At 33.3% G+C, this 21,051-nt stretch overlaps 1 protein-coding gene across 16 annotated transcripts in view; it reads left to right on the top strand.

The window, feature by feature from the left end:
• The window catches only part of LOC140447973 (G-protein coupled receptor Mth2-like), a 347,198-nt gene that overhangs the window by 299,168 nt on the left and 26,979 nt on the right, over positions 1–21,051 (top strand). For 15 of the 16 annotated variants that reach the window (XM_072540960.1, XM_072540959.1, XM_072540955.1 and 12 more), the window contains 2 exons: positions 1,040–1,208; positions 8,651–8,851. In XM_072540960.1, coding sequence (XP_072397061.1) covers positions 1,040–1,208; positions 8,651–8,851 — 370 coding nt within the window. Of the gene's footprint in view, positions 1–1,039; positions 1,209–8,650; positions 8,852–18,982; positions 19,037–21,051 lie in introns of all 16 variants that reach the window. The other variant, XM_072540953.1, reaches the window with a different exon arrangement.

Here is a 21,051-nt window from a genome sequence, read left to right as displayed (position 1 = left end):
GCAAGTATGTATTTCCTAGGTATTTTCTAGTTATTTCCTTTCCAAGTTACCTGGGGAAAGGAATGCCAAACGTTGAAACATTTAAAACAAATGGAAAAGGATAATGCGAGTGAATAATGAAAGTAAAAGCCCAGGTAGCTGTAGCTTCCTCCGTGATTAGTGTTAGTTGTTGCCCTGGAAACCATCAGGGTCTTCTAACTCTAATGCCACAAATTAGTTGCATTGCTCCTGTAGTGATCCTTTCCGAAGTTAATATGCTCCTTTTCTAACTTATCTGCACCGTACTGAAGACGACCAATAGTCAGAAATACGTATATATGGTTGCCTTCCATCGATATACCTTTTTTGGTTTTCTGTTTTGCGAGACATGCCATTACTTTTTACTTTTATTATTCACTCGCATTATCCTTTTTCTTTTCCATTTTTTCTCTCTCTCTATATATATATACATATATATACATATATATATATACATATATATATTATATATATATATATATATATATATATATATATATATATATATATATATATATATATATATATATATATATATATAAATTAAGGATCACTCGTAGAGTGGTGGGTTTTTCGGTCAAAAGGTGGAGAAAAAAGACAAAGAAGGTGGCTACTTCATCTATTTTTTAAATATCACTATATTTCAATCTTAATCGATTTAATAATGTTACCTAAAGTTAAAATTAAATTTAACTAATAATATAGTTGGAAGTGTATCTTATGATCTTTTTAGTTCTCTGCAAATTAATGTTTTTTATTTAAGTTTTTTACATATTTTTTATATACATGTACAATTACCACATGGTCTTTTGCTGTGCTAAGTTTGAGTTAATTTGTAATTTATTTAGTTTCAACTCAATAAACTCAACAGGCTTCCGGGTCGATATATATATATATATATATATATATATATTAGTCCCTCCCAAAGAAGGGACTGTCCCTCCCTAACAACATATTTTAATAATACCTTTTGGTTTTTTTTAGTTTTAATTTTTTTATAATCCAACACTTTGTTTTTCAGAGGGCATGCCAACATTCTACTACTTCTATCTACCCATGGCAATTTTAATCGGAATAAATATTACCTTGTTCATTCTGACTACTGTTAGAATACAAAAAATTAAGAGGGAAACTTCAATGTTGAAACAGACTGACAGCCGAAGACATACCTATGAAGATGACAAACAAAAGTAAGTGACGATGTGTGTACTTTTTTCTTTTTCTATATATACTCCTTTCCAACTGGTTTATCCTTTTTTCGTCTTTATGAGGGGGGTGGGTCTAAATGTTCGAAACATACCTCGGTCCTAGAAGGTGGGCAAAACCACCTTAGAGTCTCAGTTATGCAGGATTCCGCCTGCGTTGCCACGATAATATCCGAGACCGCACGCATGGGTTGTTTGGACACCATCGCTGTCAATACAGAGACCTACCTGCCAAAAAAACACTCTCCTCAACCGTGAATTACCTGCTGGACCGCTCTGATTGAGACGCAACGTCGGCACAGCATTTACCCGATCTCTCATTCCCGCACTTTCTCATTACGACTAAATCCTTCTCTCCCTCTATTCCATCCTGTTCATGTTTAATCTCGCTCCTTCTCATTCTGCATTATCTTCTTGTTTGCTTCTGGGCACCCTGTCTTCCTTCGAATCGCCTTTCTTCTTGTTCCTTTCTCTCCAACGTTTTCTTCACATTTTTCTGAACTGCTCTCCACCGATCTGACGACCTAAATTTTCATTTGTCATTTTTAAAAGTTGTGTTTCCTATGTGTCAGGTCTCTTTACTTTTATTTCATTTACCGTTCATTCTGTATTAGTGTATTTATATATCCCTTTATTATCATTATGTGTTATACCATTAAAAGAAGACAACATAGCGTGAAAAAACCTAAATGATGGAAATATATTGGAATTAACCATTGGGTACAGAAAAACTCTACGGGTATCCAGTTGCAATTCGATCAAAATATTGAGCAAATTAAATTGGGTACTTTATTCATATCCCTAAAAAACCAAACGTTAAGAAATGTAGCGATTGTGGACTCATTAGTTTGATGAAGAAATTAGTTTGAAGAAGAAAAGTAGTTGTTAATGGTAAATACAACTTTTACAACAATTACTGATTTTGATAAAGAAATGAATACGTCCCGATCCCCCCGCATCGTTTTTAAAAACGAAGGAAAATGACGGGCTGAAGGACAAGCTCAGGCAATAAGATAGAGAGAAACGTAAGCGAGAAGAGAAAGAGGAAAAGGAGAAGCGTAGGGAGATAAAGGAGAAGAATAGATAAGAAGAAGAAGAGCTGAAGAAAAAACGTAGACATGAACAGGAAGAGGAGAAGTAGAGGCGTAAAAAAGTAGAGGTAGAACTCATGAATGGTTTATTTCAAATTCACGAAAATTTTCAGTTAGAGGTAAGTCAAATTACTAGTAGAATCTGTAAATTAGAAGAGCAACAGAACGATATTAAAACTAGTTTAGAAGAGAAAATAGAACAACAACAAAACTATTTAGAAAATAAAACAGAATAACAGTAAAGTTATGCAAAATCTAATTTAGAAAGCCAAATATTTGAGTTAAAAAGAACTACCCACATTCGATGGTCAAGCATGCGTTTATTTTTTCAATTCGAAGCTACAGCTAGAGCAAATGGTTTGACTGAGACATAAATAGCAGCTTCCTTGGTAGTGTCGCTTCGAGGACAGGCACCATCGATCTTGTAATTTCTTCCCCAATATGCACCCAGTTATACCACTCTCGTTCAAGCTTTAGAGACAAGATATGGCCAGCAGCATATAAAACAGGTTTTAAAAAGTCAGCTGAAAGTTCCATATCAAAAGCAAAACGAAAGCCTGCAAGAATAAGAAGCTGGCCCAAAATTAAAAGAAATAAGATTTTGAGAAAATGAAGAAGTCACAACCACAGATAACCAACAACGTATTTTATCCCAGACGTTGAGCATACTACAGAATCTTCAAACAAAAATCTTAAATTCAAGAAAGAAGTTATAATTGCGGAAGAGCAAGGCATTTGCAAAATAATTGCAGAAATCGATCCCAGGCAAGGACAGAAGAACTAAATATTGAGGTCAGAAGGTCACCATATATGTCTCCAAGAAATCGATTTCCTACAAGTGACCACAATAGTGAAAAATATACTCTGAAATCTGAAGTTACACATTTAAAGGAGCTACTAGCGATTAGTAAAAATGAAATAGAAAAGTTAAGAGAAGAGGTGTCAATTTGGCAGAATGAACAATTACAAGAATTCCAAGACACTTTGAATGATTTGCAGGTTCAAAGTCGGTGTCAGCTTAAAGAAAAAGATAATTTAATAGAAGAAGTAAGTCTCCGGAGGACCACAGGTAAACAGGAAGAAGACCACCCTGGAAAACCTTAAAAAGGGTAAAAAGAAAGATAATGACTTATGAATCATACGAAAATGACTTAAAAATGAAGTAAGACCTATTTGGCAGGAAATAACCAGATACAGTGGAACTATAAAGGCGTACTGGACTTAATGGGAATCTCTGTATCTTTTCAATGGTCTCTTATATTCTAAGTAAGAAAATTTCGATGGAGTACGTACAGTTAAACAAAGGTCAACACGAGTTTTGAAGTATATAGTTGTCAGTCTGTTAAAGTATTGTAAACAAGTTGGTGTTTAAATAAATTTATTTTAAAGAAGTGTAACAATATCATCAATAAAAGTGATCCAAAATAATATTTGGTGAACAATTGGGTATACTTTTATTTGTCTTCAGTAGAAAAGTCTTCCAGATTTGAACTAAAGACTCCTTAATACAACCTTTTGGAAAAGATGGGAGCAAGAATCTCAGTTGCCCAAGTAAAAGATGGAAGGGTACAGAATATATCATCTACGTAACATGGGAGTACAGCGGTGGAAGATGACTGCAATAACAGAAAGAGTGGACTTAAATGAGTCTTGCCGCATTTACTATTTTCCACCACTCTTTCTACTACTTCAGATATCTATCCGGAGCCACATAAAAAGAAAAAGAAGTATAAGTACGAATGTGTTAGTCAACTAAGTGCTAGACGTATTAGAATGATTGTGGATTGTTTAAGGTGGTGACGGGCCATACGGTCCATGGTGTTTATGATTTTTGTTATCTGCATTTGTAAAGCCATAAGAGTTCGTCCGACTCTTTTGTACAATTGTGGTTTTATGTTTCTGTTCTCAGTGGTTAAGCTTCCGAAACAATAAGTTAATTTTTTATTTCGGAGTATATTGTTCTAGTTTGAATTCGTGGTAAATGCATGCATTCCATTGAATTGATTTAGAAGCTATATGGTTCTTATATAAATTCGTATTGAAAGTCATCCCCGAGAATATAATGTAGTCAACGTAATTTATGATTTGTTTATATCATTTTAGTGTGTTTAGTCGGATCACGTTTTTCTTTAAACAAAAGACACTTTGTTGTGATGATGAGAGAAAACAGCAGTCCCGTACCATTTTTGAAATTCATGGAGTCTGTTTGTAAGTAATGATTCATTGAGATATTTTTACATGAAGATATTATCTAGAACTTTGTGGAATGACAATGTTCATGGCAATCAAAAACGTTGCGCATTGAGAGAATTACCTTGAGGCTATTTACTTGGTATTTCGTTGAAAAAATAGAATGGTTGAAATCATGTCTGTAGCGATCTTTTTTATACAGGATGATAGTCAAGTATGTGAAATTAGACATATACTTAGATTTAACATTTAATATTTAATAATTTTTAAATAATTCTTCATAGTTATTTATTTAAAAAAGTTTTGGCAAAACTTAAAAATTAGGTACCTATAATATAAATTTCTCGGAAGATTTTAAAATTGCTCGGTGCGTTGGAAATATGGGTCCTTAAGAAAAATCACACACAAATGTTTTATTTAACCAAAAAGACAAAAAATATAGTTTATTAATTTAGTTAGTGAAACAGAAATAAATTAGAACTATTTGCAAAAATTGCTGTTATATATTTTCAATATTTTTATATGGAGCTGAGACTTGGACATTAAACAAAAATGCAATTTAAAAAGAATCGAGGCTTTCGAACTCTGGTTATACCGCAGAGTATTAAAAATATCATGGACTGATGAAATTACAAATAAAGAAGTACTGGAGAGGATTGGTAAAGAAACATAACTAATCACCACTATACAAACCAGAAATCTGGAATACCTAGATCTAGGCCACGTGATGAAGGTTCCAAAATATGAAATTTTGAGACTCATAATACAGGGAAAGATTCAAGGAAGAAGATCTGTTGGCCGAAGGCAGAGCTCATGGTTGAAGAATCTACGTGATTGGTATCAATGCAGATCGATTGATTTGTTTAGAGCAGCAAGTTCAAAAATAAAAATAGCCATTATGATTGCCAACCTCCGTAGGGAGACGGCACTATAAAAAGAAGCAAAAATCGCAACGTAAGTGTCTTTCCCAGCTCCCCAACACTGTTCATGTGTCCACAAATTACACATAAGGCATTGAATCCAAAGCTCTCCAGTTTTGTCTGCTTAAAATCGCCCTTCATAAAATATGCACTGAGCATCTTGGTCGCCCATGGTGTCTTGCTCAACTTCCTCGGGGTCAAGATCATTGTTAGCTAGGAAAAATGGTTAAAATAGAACTGGCTTTACTTTTGAATGTTTTGAATTTCTTCTGGATTTTTCTTTTTTTTTTTTTTCGCCAATGTTGAAACCTCATTTCAATGCGAGGAGGTAATTATTTGCGATTTGGAACCATTTTGTTCACGTGTGAATGTTTTTTTTTTTCAAGATTGGTTGTTTAATGGTCAAGGGGATATTGCAAAAGGTGACACAAATTTTTGGAGCATGACGTCAACGGTTCTGTAAACTATCTGTCAATTAATTTGAAGTAGATGGATTGTGATTCCATCAGCTTATCTTGCAGAAAACAGAAGCTTTTTGGGAAAAGATTTTTTCATTTTTTGCATCGGAGCTTCCTAAATCTGTTTCATTTTCGGGTACAATGACGTTTAGCGATGTCATGTTACACGTTTTTTCGGCTTCATGTTTTTCGTCTATAGAGTCTGCGTCTGCAAAAATGTTACAGTCAAGGATATATTTCCGTTACACTAAATCCATTTACAGCAATTGCTCTTACGATTTTTATAATGCCTTGCCTAACAATTCGGCTGAGTTAAATTGTGTGAGAACATTGATTTACACGAATCCAATTTCTTATTTTCTTGGTGTAGTACATCTTGAAGCCGCCCATGGGAGGTTTTATTAAGAGGTTGAAACTTATGTGTGACATAAGGAGAGAGAAAATCTATACAAAATTCCTTAGCCAAATTAATTACTTTCAAATTGAGCGTGTGGCTATAATGGTCATCAAGGACTAAAAGAACAGGAGACTCTTTTGTTGGTTTCACAAAATCTATAAAATATTTCATAAATTCTGTAAATAAACAAATTTTGTTATATCCAACCGCTTGGGTAAACCACATATGTTGACCCAGATGGAACTCCACGCAGAAACTGTCCATTTCGATTTTTTCGAGGAAAGATCAATATAGGCGAAACGAATTGACCAGCAACACTTATTGTTGCAATTAAGGTTCAAAGACATGTTCAGTAGATGTTAGAGACGCAGTTTGACGTTTTCCTTTTTTCCTACAACTTGTGCAACATTGCTGTGGACCAATTGTCCAGTTTATCCACATTGAAAACTTTATGCGGAGAAAAATTATGCTTCAAAGTTATCAAAAAACTTCTGTACTTACGTTTTTTTCTGTTGAAGCCCAGAGGTCTAAAAAAGTAGTATGGTGCCTTACGAAAGCGTCCAGCCAACTTCTATCTTCAATATTATTTTTATATTAATGAGTTAATCCATTTTTCGTAGCTAATGTATATGTGATTCCGCTAATATCTTTTCGTGTTAGATCATAATATGCAGCTTTCATTTCTAAAATATACTGAACCAACTGTACTTTGGTCTATTTTCCTAATACTGTTTTCTTCCAAGGGAAATTGAAATTATTTCCTCTATATTTGTGTCTCTAGTCTTCTAAATCTTTAAGAGTCTTTGTAAAGAAGATTTTTGTAAGTTAAAAATTTTACTAGCATTTTTTAAACTCATTATTATATTGTTAACAACCTCCATGGCTTTCTGCTTGTCTTTAGCCTTCCATTGCTGTAAACAAGGTCAGGATAGCCTTGATGATTTTCAATCTCCGATAGAAGTGGTCCAAGAAGAAAAAGAAGCCTTCCATTTTTTCTTGTTTTTCTCTGATACTTAGTTTGCTTCAAGGCAAGGCTGATCTGAAAAAAAAAAGACGCAACTGCTAATTGGTCAAAATACAGAGGCTTGTAATCCAAATATAGCCCATATTTTTAATTTGTAGGAGCATAGAATATATCATATTAGGCGAAAAAAATTCGATAATAACAACTTAGCGTGAATAAATGTCAGAAATCTGTCGAACGTTAGCGCCACTCTGGCATATAAAGAGCTAAGAAAACAAATTTGGGAGTTCGGCAGTTAATCAACTTTAGTTCGATTTCGGTGAAATCTACAATACTCTACTCGTCGACATGGTAGTGATCTTCTTCATGTATTCATAGTAATTTTTTATTTGAGATTTGTTTTCTATTGTAACGATTATTCTCATGGCTTTGTGCATAGCGAGAGTGAATAAGATGGGTCTGTATGAGAAGATTTCTATTCTTTTGGCTATGTTTGGCTAAAACTTTGGACAAGAAAACCTCTCGCCTTATCAAAGCAATATTACAGCTTGTGGACGGCCTCAGTGGTAAGATACTGGCCTTCTAGGCTAGAGCGCAAGAGCGAATCTCGGCACCAACAACATTTTCATTTCTAAAAATGATACGAGTCATTCACGGTGCTTCGGAGGGCACGTAAAGCCATCGGTCCCTTTGGGCTAGTATACATCGATTACTTGAAACAGGGTTAAAGATGAAATTGGCGAATTGTCTGAAAGAAATATGCTTTATTGTCACTGAAAATTTTATGGACAAAGCTTACAAAAAGTAAAAAAAAAATAACAATAACAATTGAAATTTACTAAAATTACATAAATCATATATAAAGAGGGAAGACTTAAAATCCCGTGATTTTTGAAGTAGCTTCTATAACGTGTTATTCTATTGAGGCCAAAAAGATACCGTCTTGCTCTTTTTTGTAATTTAAAAATAACATCAGATTGGGCAGCTGTACTAGAACCCCAAAAAGGAAGACCATACCGAAGATGAAGCTCGAACAAAGTAAAATATTTTATTTTGGAAAATTCTAAATTGATTTCCTTCGAAACAGATCTTATTGCATTGCAGGTTGAGGCTAGTTTCTTGTTTCTTACTTAACAAAAAAAGGATCTCCCTGGCAATAGTACCATACGATATTGTTATTATTATTAGCTCCAGAAGCAGAGTTTATTGCAGTATGTAAAACAAAGTCCTTATCTAAGCGTAAAGGAATATTGAAGAATATATATTTTCTTTATCTTTGTGCTTAGATTGTTCTTTTTCAGTAATGATTTCGTAACAAAGGTTTTAAGTTGATATATTTATATTGTTTAAAATAGTGAATTTTTATTGTTTATAAATAATCTATAAATTATTTTTTATCTGTTTCAGGTTTAACTTATACTTGAAATTGATGTTTGCAATGGGTATAAACTGGATTACAGAATTAGTTTCGTGGGCTGTCGATTTAATCTTTAGTGATACCCCTGCTTTTGTATGGTACATAACTGACTTTACAAACGCAATGTACGGGCTACTAATTTTCTTGATCTTTGTCTTTAAGAAGAAAATCTGGAGATCGCTTAAAAAGAAGTATGTACAGTTTTTCTATTTAAAAACGTTAGCTCAAAATGTTAATAAATTAATTATGCTGATATTCACGTTTTTTGAAATTTTTAGCACCTTTACTAAACATTTATACATATACATCTGCATATTTTTTTAGTTATTTTTTTACATAAATAGGCACCCTTTTACATGTTTAAGGACATGCTCACTATTTTATGTTTATTGAAATAATGTGACATTTATTACACGTCAGTGACTAATACTTTTTTACAGATATAGCTGAAATATATTATTATATTTTTATATAATTAAGAAGAATGTATAAAATTTGTGTTTCAGGTATCAATATCATTTTTATTGATTTATGTAATGATGGTAAACGAAAATAGGTTAAAGAGTATATACTAGGAATATTGCCGTTGTTGAAAACGGGTATCCACCCAACAGTCTATGCTTGTAACGCGGATCCGCTTCGTTAGCAGCGAACCTATTTATAATAAATATTTAGGCAAAACAATTATTAATTTTAAATTTGATTAACTAGAGAAGAAAACTCGTCGCAAATAAAGAATTCAAATCGTCTGTACAGATCTGAGGAAACAGAATCGCTCTGTCTGTTATGAATCTACACTCAGGGCCAATATTAATGGCCACCTTAAAAATGGGTAATTTTTGATTTCTTACATCTCCTAAACCTGTTGTCCGATTTAAGTCTTTTTTTAATATGTTATAGCCTTATTCCTTGAAAAAATCTTTATAATAATATTGTTGCTAAACAGGTAAATTTTCATTGTATACCGGGTGTACAAATCAAACTGTGTTTTTTTCTTAAAGTTTGCATCACCCTGTGGAATATTCTAGCATTTGTAGAACACTGAAATTAAATCGTAACTATAGCCTCATGCTTTCTCAACATTTTGTTTTTTGATTGATTCACTTATGTTGGATAATACAAAATTTAGGTGCTTTAACAACTAGACAATTGGTCAAAGAAGAAGAGGAAGGCCCAGAACAAGATTCCTAGATAACATTGATGAAGACATGAGAAATATGGAAATACGTGCTTGGCGGAGTAAGGCGATGGATAGGGATGACTGGAGAAAAATTCTAGGGGAGGCAAGGACCCACACAGGGTTGTAAAGCCAAAATGATGATGATAACAACTAGACATGTTTTTTATCAATTTTTATCTCAGCGGAAGAGAAAAAATAGTCTTTTTGAAAAAAAGTTATTTGTTACAGTAAAAATCCAATGAATAAAATCTTCGAATAAAATTCAAATTAACAATATTTTGGAAATCAAAGTCTAATAAAAAAAAATTGGGTATCAATAATGGGTGTTGCCGCCTCTAGCCCTTACAACTTCTTTGAGCCGGTTTGGCAATCCATTCATGATATCCTGGATATCAGATTAGGGAATATTGTGGCACTCCTCTACCGCAGCTGTCTTCAGCTCTTCAAAGGATGCAGGGGCTGGTACTCTTGCTCTTACCCGTCTCTAGAGGTTGTCTCCAATATGCTCAATTGGGTTAAGATCAGGACTGTGTGCTGGCCATGGTAGAACTTGAATCCCGACCTCATTAAGGTACTCACGGGTAGATCTTGCTGTATGGCAACGTGCATTGTCATGCATTAGTCTGAAGTTATCACCAATGAATGGTGCAAAAGGCATGACATGGTCTTGGAGAACTTCTTGCACGTATACTTGGGCATTCACACTGCCTCTACCGAACACAAAATCAGTATGCGCTCCGTAAGAAATACCTCCCCAAATTATTATTGACCCTTCTCGGTAAGCCACTGTTTCGGTTGTGGCGCATGCAGCAAACCTTTCATTTTGACGCCTATAGACACGTTGGCGTCCATCTGGACCTTTTAGAGCTATTCTGCTCTCATCTGAGAACGGTATATTCTTCCATTCCGCCATAGTCCAGTTAGCATATTCTCGCGTAAAATGAAGTCTAACCCTACGGTGTTGTGGGAGCAGTTGTGGTGCGCGAGCTGGACGAAAACGAGCTTCAGGAGCGGTGCAAAAGCGATTTCTTAATACTTTAGTGAAAATGAAGCGGTCATCTCGAACTGAGTTGCATCGTTTTCGGCCTTGACCTGGCCTGCGGTTATACGATCCTGTCTCCCGAAATCGTCTGATGGCATCTTGTACCGTAGTTCTGGGTACATCGAGTATACCAGCGATATGACGTTGACTGTAACCAGCATCAACTAAAGCCACTGCCCTAGCAGCATCAGTTGGAACGAGTGGCATTTTTAAAATCACAAACAATAAATAAGCACTAAAATTTCAACTTTAACAATATTCGCTCACAATGATATAAAATTACAATTTTAATTGTTAATTTGAATTACAAATTTAATTTTAATTACAAATTGTTCAAGAATTGTTATTAGCACGGAAACAGATTTGCAACAATGTCGTACAGCGACTATATGTCAAAAATCCTTCGATGATACAAATTAAGGAAACAAACTGTCACATGTAATGTAAACAAAACAATAATAAAGGTGGTGAGGTTAATTTTGCTGGTGAGTTAAATCGTCTGTATTGATGAAAAACATGGCTAGTTGTTAAACTACCAAACTTTTGTATTATCCAACATAAGCGAGTGAATCGAAAAACAAAATATTGAGAAAACAAGAGGCCATAGTCAGGTTTTAATTTCAATATTTTATAAATGCTAGAATATTCCACAGGGTGATGCAAACTTTAAGAAAAAAACACAGTTTAATTCGTACACCCGGTATACAATAAAAATTCACCTGTTTAGCAACCATATTATTATAATGATATTGTCAAAGAATAAGGCTATAACATATTAAAAAAATCACTTAAATCGGACAACAGGTTTAGGAGATATAAGACATCAAAAATTACCAATTTTTAAGGTGGCCGGTTAATTTTGGCCCAGACTGTATGTAGAACATAATATTGACTTTATTCTTCATCTATTTCTTGATTTGAGTTGAATATTTAAATTTGAAATAAAAAAAGTCTACTTTTTTACAAGTTATTTACAGAAGTGTCTTCGGTGTTATTTTTAAATGTTCAGTTTACATTAACGAAATAGAAAACCTAGTAATTGAACAGCTGATATCAACTTTTATAGTCCCGTTATTAAAGAAAATCAATGCTAAACACTACCCAGATTACCGCTAAATGAACATAATTAAGCATTGAGTTGGGCATATTACAAAAGTTATGCTACAGTACGTAGAAGGATACGGGTGAGACAAGATATCAATCTATCAGAATTAGTAGCTGAAAATAAAATTACTTAAGGCATACCAATAAAGACTAATACAACGGTACTTTCTTGCTAAAATTACTTGAGATATTAAGATATATAAAAGACATCGTTTATCGATAAACTCCAATTAACGATGATATATTATGTCGATGATATGGTATTCATGAAAGACGAGATATATTTGGAAGAGGTCGGCCATCGATAAAGTCTAGTTAACTATGACATGCCAATGATATGGTGCTCATGAAAGAAAGACGTCAATATATTCAACGTTTTCAATAAAGTAGCAGAACTATGTAAAGGCGATGGGCAATCATTAACAACAGTAACAGTAAATATACCACCTCAATAAGTTCTATGCCTAATTAAAAACTAATAAAACAACAAACAAACTTTTACACAAAATTCGACCTTATTTTTTAAAACGAAACAAGAACATTTGTTTCTTCTTCATTTGAACCTATTTTTGGTAAATTTTCTTCCTTCAATAAATGTACCTTCTTTTTTTGACATGAGCCAAGGTATGTGAAGCTGTCAACACGTTCAAAGATATGACTTTTAAATGCTGTTTCCCGTCCCTCATTTGCTATAGCATCGGGTCTCAACCTTTTAGCACTGGCGCCCCCTTTGAACACTGAAGATAGCTCACGCCTCCCCTCCAGTTTCAAGTTAGAACAGTGAAATTGTGAAACTAACGATGCTAACTCTACGTTAGGAACAGCTGGGATGCAAAATAAAGGTTTATTTGATGTCCCATTCATTTATTTGAGAAAAAGAATAATCAAAAACTCAAATATGCATATAAAGTTAAAAGTCTTATATGAGTGTTTTTGCACTTTCAATTAGAGGGTTGGCATTGTCTGTTCTTGACAAGTTTTTCGATATTCGGTTGAAACTGTGTCAGAGCACACCTCAAGTCACTTTCAACGTCCGGCCTTGAACGGTATTTTGATTTTATATACGCCAATGCAGAAAAACCAGATTCGCAAAGATATGTGGATGAAAACTGGACTAATAACTTTGCAGAAACTAAAGCCACTTCTGGGTAAACAGGAAAGTAGGCTAACCAAATTTCTTCCAAGTCCATGTTTGCAAAATCTGCTTTTTCTTGTGAATTACATTTTAGGTCAATTGCCTGCTCTTGAAGTTTAACTAGAAGAATGTCAACTTTGATATGAAAAGGATCTATTGTCAACTTAAATTCCCAGTTTTCCAAGCTAACATCTGGAAAGTACTTTCGAATTTGATTTTTTAGTTCTTCCAAATGCCGTGATATGACTTTCAAATCCGAAACTAGATGTAGTGGAAGGGTTTGAATATTATCGAGGAGGTCGTTCAATTTAGGAAAAGAGGAAAAGTTTGGCTTGGAACTATGAAGGCGGCGTTGCCAAAGCGATATTTTTTCTATAAACCCCTTAATTGCATCATAAGTGTTTAAGAGGTTTTTACTGCCTTGAAGCTTCAGATTCAGGACATTAAGTGTCTCAAAAATGTCATACAAATAAGTCAAGTAAAAGATATTTTTATCATCTGTAAACCTTCTGTGAAGATCTTCTTGTTTTGAAGTCATCAACAAAATTTCAACTTCTGACTTTAAATTAAATAATCTTGCAAACATATTTCCTTTGGATAAGCACCGGTTTTCTGTGTGAAAAAGAAGGGTTTCCTGATCACTATTCAGTTCTTGACATAAAGCCTGAAAGAGCCTAGTGTTTAATGCGCTGGATTTGATGTGGTTAACTATTTTAATTGCTAAGTTTAATGTGACGTTGAGAGGTTCAGGTAAAGTCTGACTAGCTAAAGCTTGTCTGTGAATAATGCAGTGAGAACCAATTATCCTAGGGTTCTTTTTACATGTGCCAATTACTTTCTCCCATGGAAGTTCATTGACTACTAAAAAATCTTCAAGAGCAGAAAATATATCAATGGCTTTAGTTGTTGTTTCAAGAGATGTTGAAAACAATATTTCCTCCAGGAAAGGTTTCTGTCAATAAATCGACAGTAAAGCAAAAGTTGTGGCTTTGAAATATCAGTTGTTACTTCACACGTTTCGTTGCAAAGAAAAAAACGGTGAACTTTTTAATTTTTGCAATAGTTGATTTTTCAAATCCAGAGTCATGTCATCAATTTTACGTTTTACTGTGTCGTTTGAGACAGAAATTTTTTCTACTTTCTTACAACTGTCTTCACTAAGTACGGTACTACAAGCAGTAAGTAAACAAGGTTTAATTAGTAACTTACCAATAGTATGTGGTTTCTTGTCTTTAACTATCAAAAGTGCTATTTTGTATGATGATTCCACAGCTTTCTCATTTTCAACACGAAAATTTGCAGTAAAGTCAAGTTTCATACGTTTTGGGCTGCTTTTTTTGGCAATAAAAATTTCTGGGCCTTTATCTTTCAAAGAAGAATGGTTTGTAATTAGATGCCGTTCCAAACGTCCGGGGCGCATTGCATCATTACTAAGAACAAAATTTTATACAGATTATTACATGCGCGGTCTTCTAAGATGTCTACTGTCTCAGCTATCTTGCGCACCTTCAGTCGACGGTCTGCCAAGACGAAATCGTGGATTTTTGTCACGTTATCCTCCGTGGTAGCCATTTCGTGCGACCACGTTAAAACTCGTTATACCAATGTTTGATGGTAGCAATCGAAGAAAAAGAGTCAATGTACACAGCATTCAAGCGCTCTTTTATTTCGCTACGAGATTTCTCTTCCAAAAACAAAAATTGAGTCACCGAACGATACTGCTCTTTTCCATTTTTCTAAAATCCGTGGACACGCATGCTTTCACACGCTGTCAAAACGAAACTACGAGTCCGATTCGGCTGAAATTTTGACATTAGTCCTTTACGAGAATGTGTTACACTATGGTAGATTTCTCTTGAGATGGATTAGTTTGGTAAAAATATAATTTTGTTTCCAGTCTATTTGTTATTATTCTTGTGAATAACTTGTAGAGGTAGTTTAACAGGCTTATGGGTCGGTAATTCTCGAGATCTGTTGGATCGCCCTTTGTGTAATAAAATGGTAAGTGCACTGTGCCATCTTGTAGGTGTTTCACTTTGGTGCAGACATAAGTAGAACAATTTCTTTATATTCTCTGAAAGTCTGTCTTCTGCAATCTTTACGGCAAAATCGTAATAGAAAACAAAATATAACTGGTTAAAAATATACACGAGATGTAACTCTTCACCTATCATCTCTTTAGCCCGGATTTACCCTGTCGTAAGTAGTAAGGTAATTTAATAAAGAACATGAAGTTTCAGCAAAACTTTTAGAATTTAAAGAGGTATAGCAACGCTTAAACTTACTCAAAATTAAAAAAATATCTAGTTCTAATGATTTATTTGGAAATAATTTTAATGACAATCAAAAACTTCATGGTAGGCAACTCAATATACAAAATTGTACCTGATATAAAAAGGAACAAGTTTCAATTATTTCCATATTTATACATTTTATTAAGATTATCTTTATTTTGACAAATTTTTTAGTATTTATTAAAAAACATAATTCAGTCGAGGTTTTTATCTTCTCAAAGAGTCTTTACTCTAACGTGAATAGATGGAGGTGTCAGAATATACTCCGAATTGACGGATCATTTTGTCCGCCTTTTGTAATTTTTTAGATATTAGGTAATGCTAGTTTGGACCGTCGGTATTTATTTTTCATCTTTATACCAACTTAAAGAGTGAGAGGATTAACTCTTACCTCCCCCTGTCAACTTGTTTATTTTAAAGATAAAACACAAGTGCTCGGACACGTTGATTTTTAAACTTGTTCTAATATTTAATAGGTATCAAATTTTCGGTATTTTAATAAACCACAATGATGTCACAGTCACATAGCATAGTTTTTAAATAGCAAAGGGGAAAAACATTTCATTTGAAAGGTTAATCAAAATCTGATTCCAAAAATATATTACACTGATAATTTTTGCGTACTTTTTAACTGATTAAATAGTAAAAATTAACCAGTTTTTATTTCTTCTTTACTAACGATAATCAACCTTTGGCCTATTATTTGTTCATTAAAGAACTATCAAAAATAAAAGTATTTAAAGAAGAAAATATTAAATATATCTTGCATGATGTTTAATTACGTAAAAGTTGTATTAAGTTTTGGTTTTAAAAATGAATCAGATAATTGTTTTGTCACAGTTCTTATGTGTCACATATGTATCAAGTCAGTCAATCAGATTGCGATGTCAATCAAGAAACAGTTTTGAAATACTTTGAAACAATAAATGGCATCCATATAAACTGGAAATGGTTCTCGAACTAAAGAAGATGATCCAGACAAACAAACACAATATTTTGTTTATTTTTAAAACAAAAACTATTAAAACAAAATCGGGATTACTTTAATCATGCTTGATTTGGCGATGAAGAAACCTAAATTTTATTTGAATGTCCACGTTCACATTCAGAATGTCAAGTCTTGGTCTGACACAAACCCTTTTTGTTTCTGGTTCTGAAACTGTTTTCATGTGGCATGTCTATTATTTATTATTTCATGAAGCAGTATATGACAGTAAAACAAAGACCAAATTATAGAACTAGAGAAGAAGAAGTTGCCTAATAATAGGCGTTTGATATGTTACCTTCTTTGTATGCCATAGGCCCAATAGATAATAAACTACCCTGCCAATCCCAAAGCCGCATCGGCGATATAAACAGAGACTGTTATTATTATTATTATTCAATTTTGTCCATAAATACAATTGCTTTGCCTTTGTCGGTTGGTAAAAATATTATGGACTCACCTTCTATAAAGATTTCATAGCTTTCAGTTTCTTTTTACTAATATTTGCTTTTGATTTTGTGCTTTTTATCAGTTTCGTTTTACACAGGACTCCATATTCTTCCTTTTCATATATTGGTAGTACTCAACTAAAAAATAGAAAACAATTACAAAATCACAATAGCATTCAACACAGAGATCCATTCTGTTTAAAATCGAACCTGCCAAAGCACAAGAGAGCTCAAAAATCTGCATTTATAAACCACCCTGTGAATGCAACAATTTTTACGTGGGAGAAACTGCAAGACCACTAAGTGTCAGGATAAACGAGCATGAAACATATATTAAAAACAGATATTTCAACAGATAGCAGGTATGCAAACATGCCTTAGACAAAGAGCACAGAGTACAATCGAAATGTGGATCAATAGTCATGAAAGAAAGATACCTCATAGCAGAATCTAGCTTGGTCTGGTTGCCAATACTACAAGAAGAAGTTAGCAACAATAATATACCAATATTGATTAATGATAGGACAAACACACAATACATAAACACAAAACAACTCAGAATTGCATATCGACCTGAAGAGACAACACCAACTTCAGAATTTTCAGCTCAAAAGATTGTTGTCTACCTGCAAGATACAAGTGTATCAACCTCTTTATTTATAATAATTAACTTGTAGGCCCAATATTCATTGACGGAAATTTAAATAACGAAAAATACCTTAATATGTTGGAGAATGAAATAATACCGGCAATAACCGCCATAATCATAAATAATCCACAAGATTTTCATCAATACATCATTTTCCAGTAAAACCTAGCTTCGTCTCATTGTGAACGCAGAGTCCGAAATAATTTAAATACATTTTTGCCCTTAAGAGACGACATAATTCATAGAAAGGTCACTGAGATCACGGGATCTTACTTTATTAGATTTTTCTTTCTGGTCGATCGGCACAAGGCAAATTAAAACGTTTTTCTAGAAAAATAATTATATAACTGAATTTTAGAAAAAATAAGTTTATTTATTCTATAAAATATAGAAAGATTCATATATTGATTTGATTTTGATTCACATATGAGCAATTTCAAAGCATTCAACACAAAATCCGAGTTGATCAGGGTATTTTTCGCAGTGATATCTCGTCTGCTTTCTAATTTTGTTTTCGGAGCATATTTTACAACGCTTTCTCTTTGCTCGTCCCTTATTAACCAAAGGAATTTTTGAAATACTATGTCTGGAGGCAGGAATATTTCTTGTTTTTCATCGTTTGAAGGGCCCGGCATACTTTCCGCCATTTTGAATCACGAAACTACCACAGCAAAGAACTGGTAAATTTTTTTGACACTAAGTCCTCACTCACATCCTGACAAACATTAACTAATGTCGGTGTCGTACTAAAATATACCCTCTTAAAAATCAACGGATTACTGTCCCCGTCGAAGTCATGCGCACCTAGCAAAGGACCACTTTGACTCCGATCGGAGTCATGCGCAGCGAAAGTGCTAAAGATCAAGGTCTACCAGACAAATCCACAAAACATTGCTGATCTACCTACCTCAGGAAAGTTATACAAGAATGTAACAACATAACCTGAGTAATGTTTTAAACTGTTGAATAACGAACAAAAGGTTATACTACTGTCAACAGGTGAATCTTGAACATTTTGACCTTATAATTTAAAATTATGGTTTTTATTATGAAATTTATTAATGTAACAGTTAATGTAACAGTTGAAAAATGTTTACTATTTAATCAGTTAATAAGTAAGCAAAAAATATTAGTGTAATATATTTTTGGAATCAGATTTTGATAACCTTTCAAATGAAATATCACTTGACATCCTTTGCTATTTAAAAAAAGTTGAGGATGTGGCTGTCACTTGATGGTGGTTCATCGAATTACCCAAAACTTTGATATTGTTAGATATTATAACAAGATTAAAAATCGACGTGTCTGAGAGACTTTGTTTTATTACTAAAATAAGGAGAGGAGGGTAGAATTTATTCTCTCGTTGTATATTGTAGTTACAAGATTATATTGAAAGCTAATAATATAATCTTAGGTATAAAATAAATATTACTTCCCATTTATTTATTTCACAAGTATTGAGCTTTTATAATGTTTTTTATTAGTTTTAGCGAGTCAACTGTCAAAACTGTCGTATGACAGAATAGGACCCATTTCATGTAAGAATACAAAATTGGTGCAAAAATGTGAATGTATTGTTGTTACTTAGTTTGCACTATTATTTAACAATGTACGCTAACATCATATAGTAATCATAGTATTTGCTCAGTACTAGTGAAACTTTTAAGTAATGAAAATGTATGGAGAACTTCTCAAAAGTCAATCTTTATTGCATATGCCACAATGGTTTTAAGTTAATAACACGTATCGTTAAACTTTATATACATTTTTAAATTAGTATAATTTTGTAGTTCTGTTATAATACTTATTTGTTTATTTTTTGTTCATTGTTTTACAAATTTTAAAGCAATGTTAAATAAAATCGTCACATCCCGTCGTCATTTCCAACACGGTCGATCTTTTATTGTGCAACTTCAATTTTTTGTAACCCCCGTAATTTCATCAGTCTACCGTGTAAAAGCTCACCCCTATATCTAACTTGGTCGCTTACACTATTGTGCATTTAGTCCACCAATCCTCATTCATGGTTGCCGCGTGCCGGCTTAGTTTTACTTATGTGTACTATCTTTTCTACAGCATCCTTGATCCTGGTTCTTATATAGAACTTAATTCCTATAAATAGATTTCATTCTACGTCTTAGACTTAATTCCAACATCCACCGAAACTATCCTCCACATTGTTGTACTAGCCGGATCTAGAACTTCTTTTATAACTCTAAATATTTTGAATTTTTTCTTCGCTTTCACTTAGATCAAATCCGTAGATTTTTACAGGTTCTAATTAAGTTCTGTATACATATGACCATTTTGATTTTTTGTATCTAATAATTTTGACGTCATGAACCTTTTACTGACACAGTATGTACAGTTTACAGTCGGCCTACAGGCATTTATTTCGGTACCTTTTGATTGATTTTTGTACCGATATACAAAAGTATAGTTGTTTACTTTCATATTGATTTCATTTTAAGTTATTCTTTTGACTGGTATATATTTTATTTTTATTTCATTTAAGTCTTCTTTATCCTGATTGATGATCAATGTCCCCTAAGGTTTCCTGAAGACGTTGCTTGCTTCTACGTCATCTGCGTATACACTGATTTGTTGTATACTGATGTTTACATAGCCAGTTACAGTAGTTTTTCTTTGATCGCTTTCAGAACTAGGTTGAACAACATATTTGACTATGTAGACATCATAGTTAGAGACACATCATCGACAATTATGCAAAATATAGGTATAATATATAAACACACACAAAATAAGAATTTGATGTCAATCATGAGGATACAAAATATCCTCAAATTATTTAATTTAAATGGGACAACCTGTATATTTTTCAGTTTTTAAAAAAACTTGTTATTTCCAATTCATACATACTAAATTTGAAAAAAAAATTGTTAAAACGAGAAATAGATCACGTTACGATTTGTAACATGTCAAAAATCCGTGTTGTTATAGCCTGTCCAATTTTCGTTATTTTATTATAAAATGACGAAATCTTATTTCACTCTGTACATAAATAATACCTTTTAATTCTCATAAAAATATCTTCCCACGAAAATATTTTGCTCAGGATCTATTTTTGACTTACAGGTAGGTTCACAATAAAAACCTATTTTAAAAATACCGCTCGGGGGTAATAATATGATTCCCGTCTTGAAACTTTAATATCTTTTGCGTAGTTGCTTATCTAAAGGCTGTTAATCCAGTCCGGACAATTTTTCTTTGCAAATATAATTAATATTCGTTAGGAGTTTGACCGAAAAAGGTCCTTTTAGATGCAGTTCATTTCCGATCGCCAAAATAGTTCCGTCATTAGAAGTTGAGTTGTGAAGAAGCTGCAATTTGGGTCACCTACTCTGTTTATCCGGTCCGGGCATTTTTTGTTTGCAAAAATAATAAATATTTTTTAGAAATTTGACCGAAAAATGTCCCGTTAGATGCAGTTCATTTCCGACCGCCAAATAGTTCCGTCAAATTGTAGACCACCCACCAAGTCAACCGTATTTTGTTATTTCAATATACTTCCTATAAATAGGCCAATTCTAGT

Source organism: Diabrotica undecimpunctata, chromosome 8 (genome assembly GCF_040954645.1).
Source record: "Diabrotica undecimpunctata isolate CICGRU chromosome 8, icDiaUnde3, whole genome shotgun sequence".
NCBI classification, from domain to species: Eukaryota; Metazoa; Arthropoda; class Insecta; order Coleoptera; family Chrysomelidae; genus Diabrotica; species Diabrotica undecimpunctata.
This window is presented reverse-complemented; position numbering and strand designations above follow the sequence as displayed.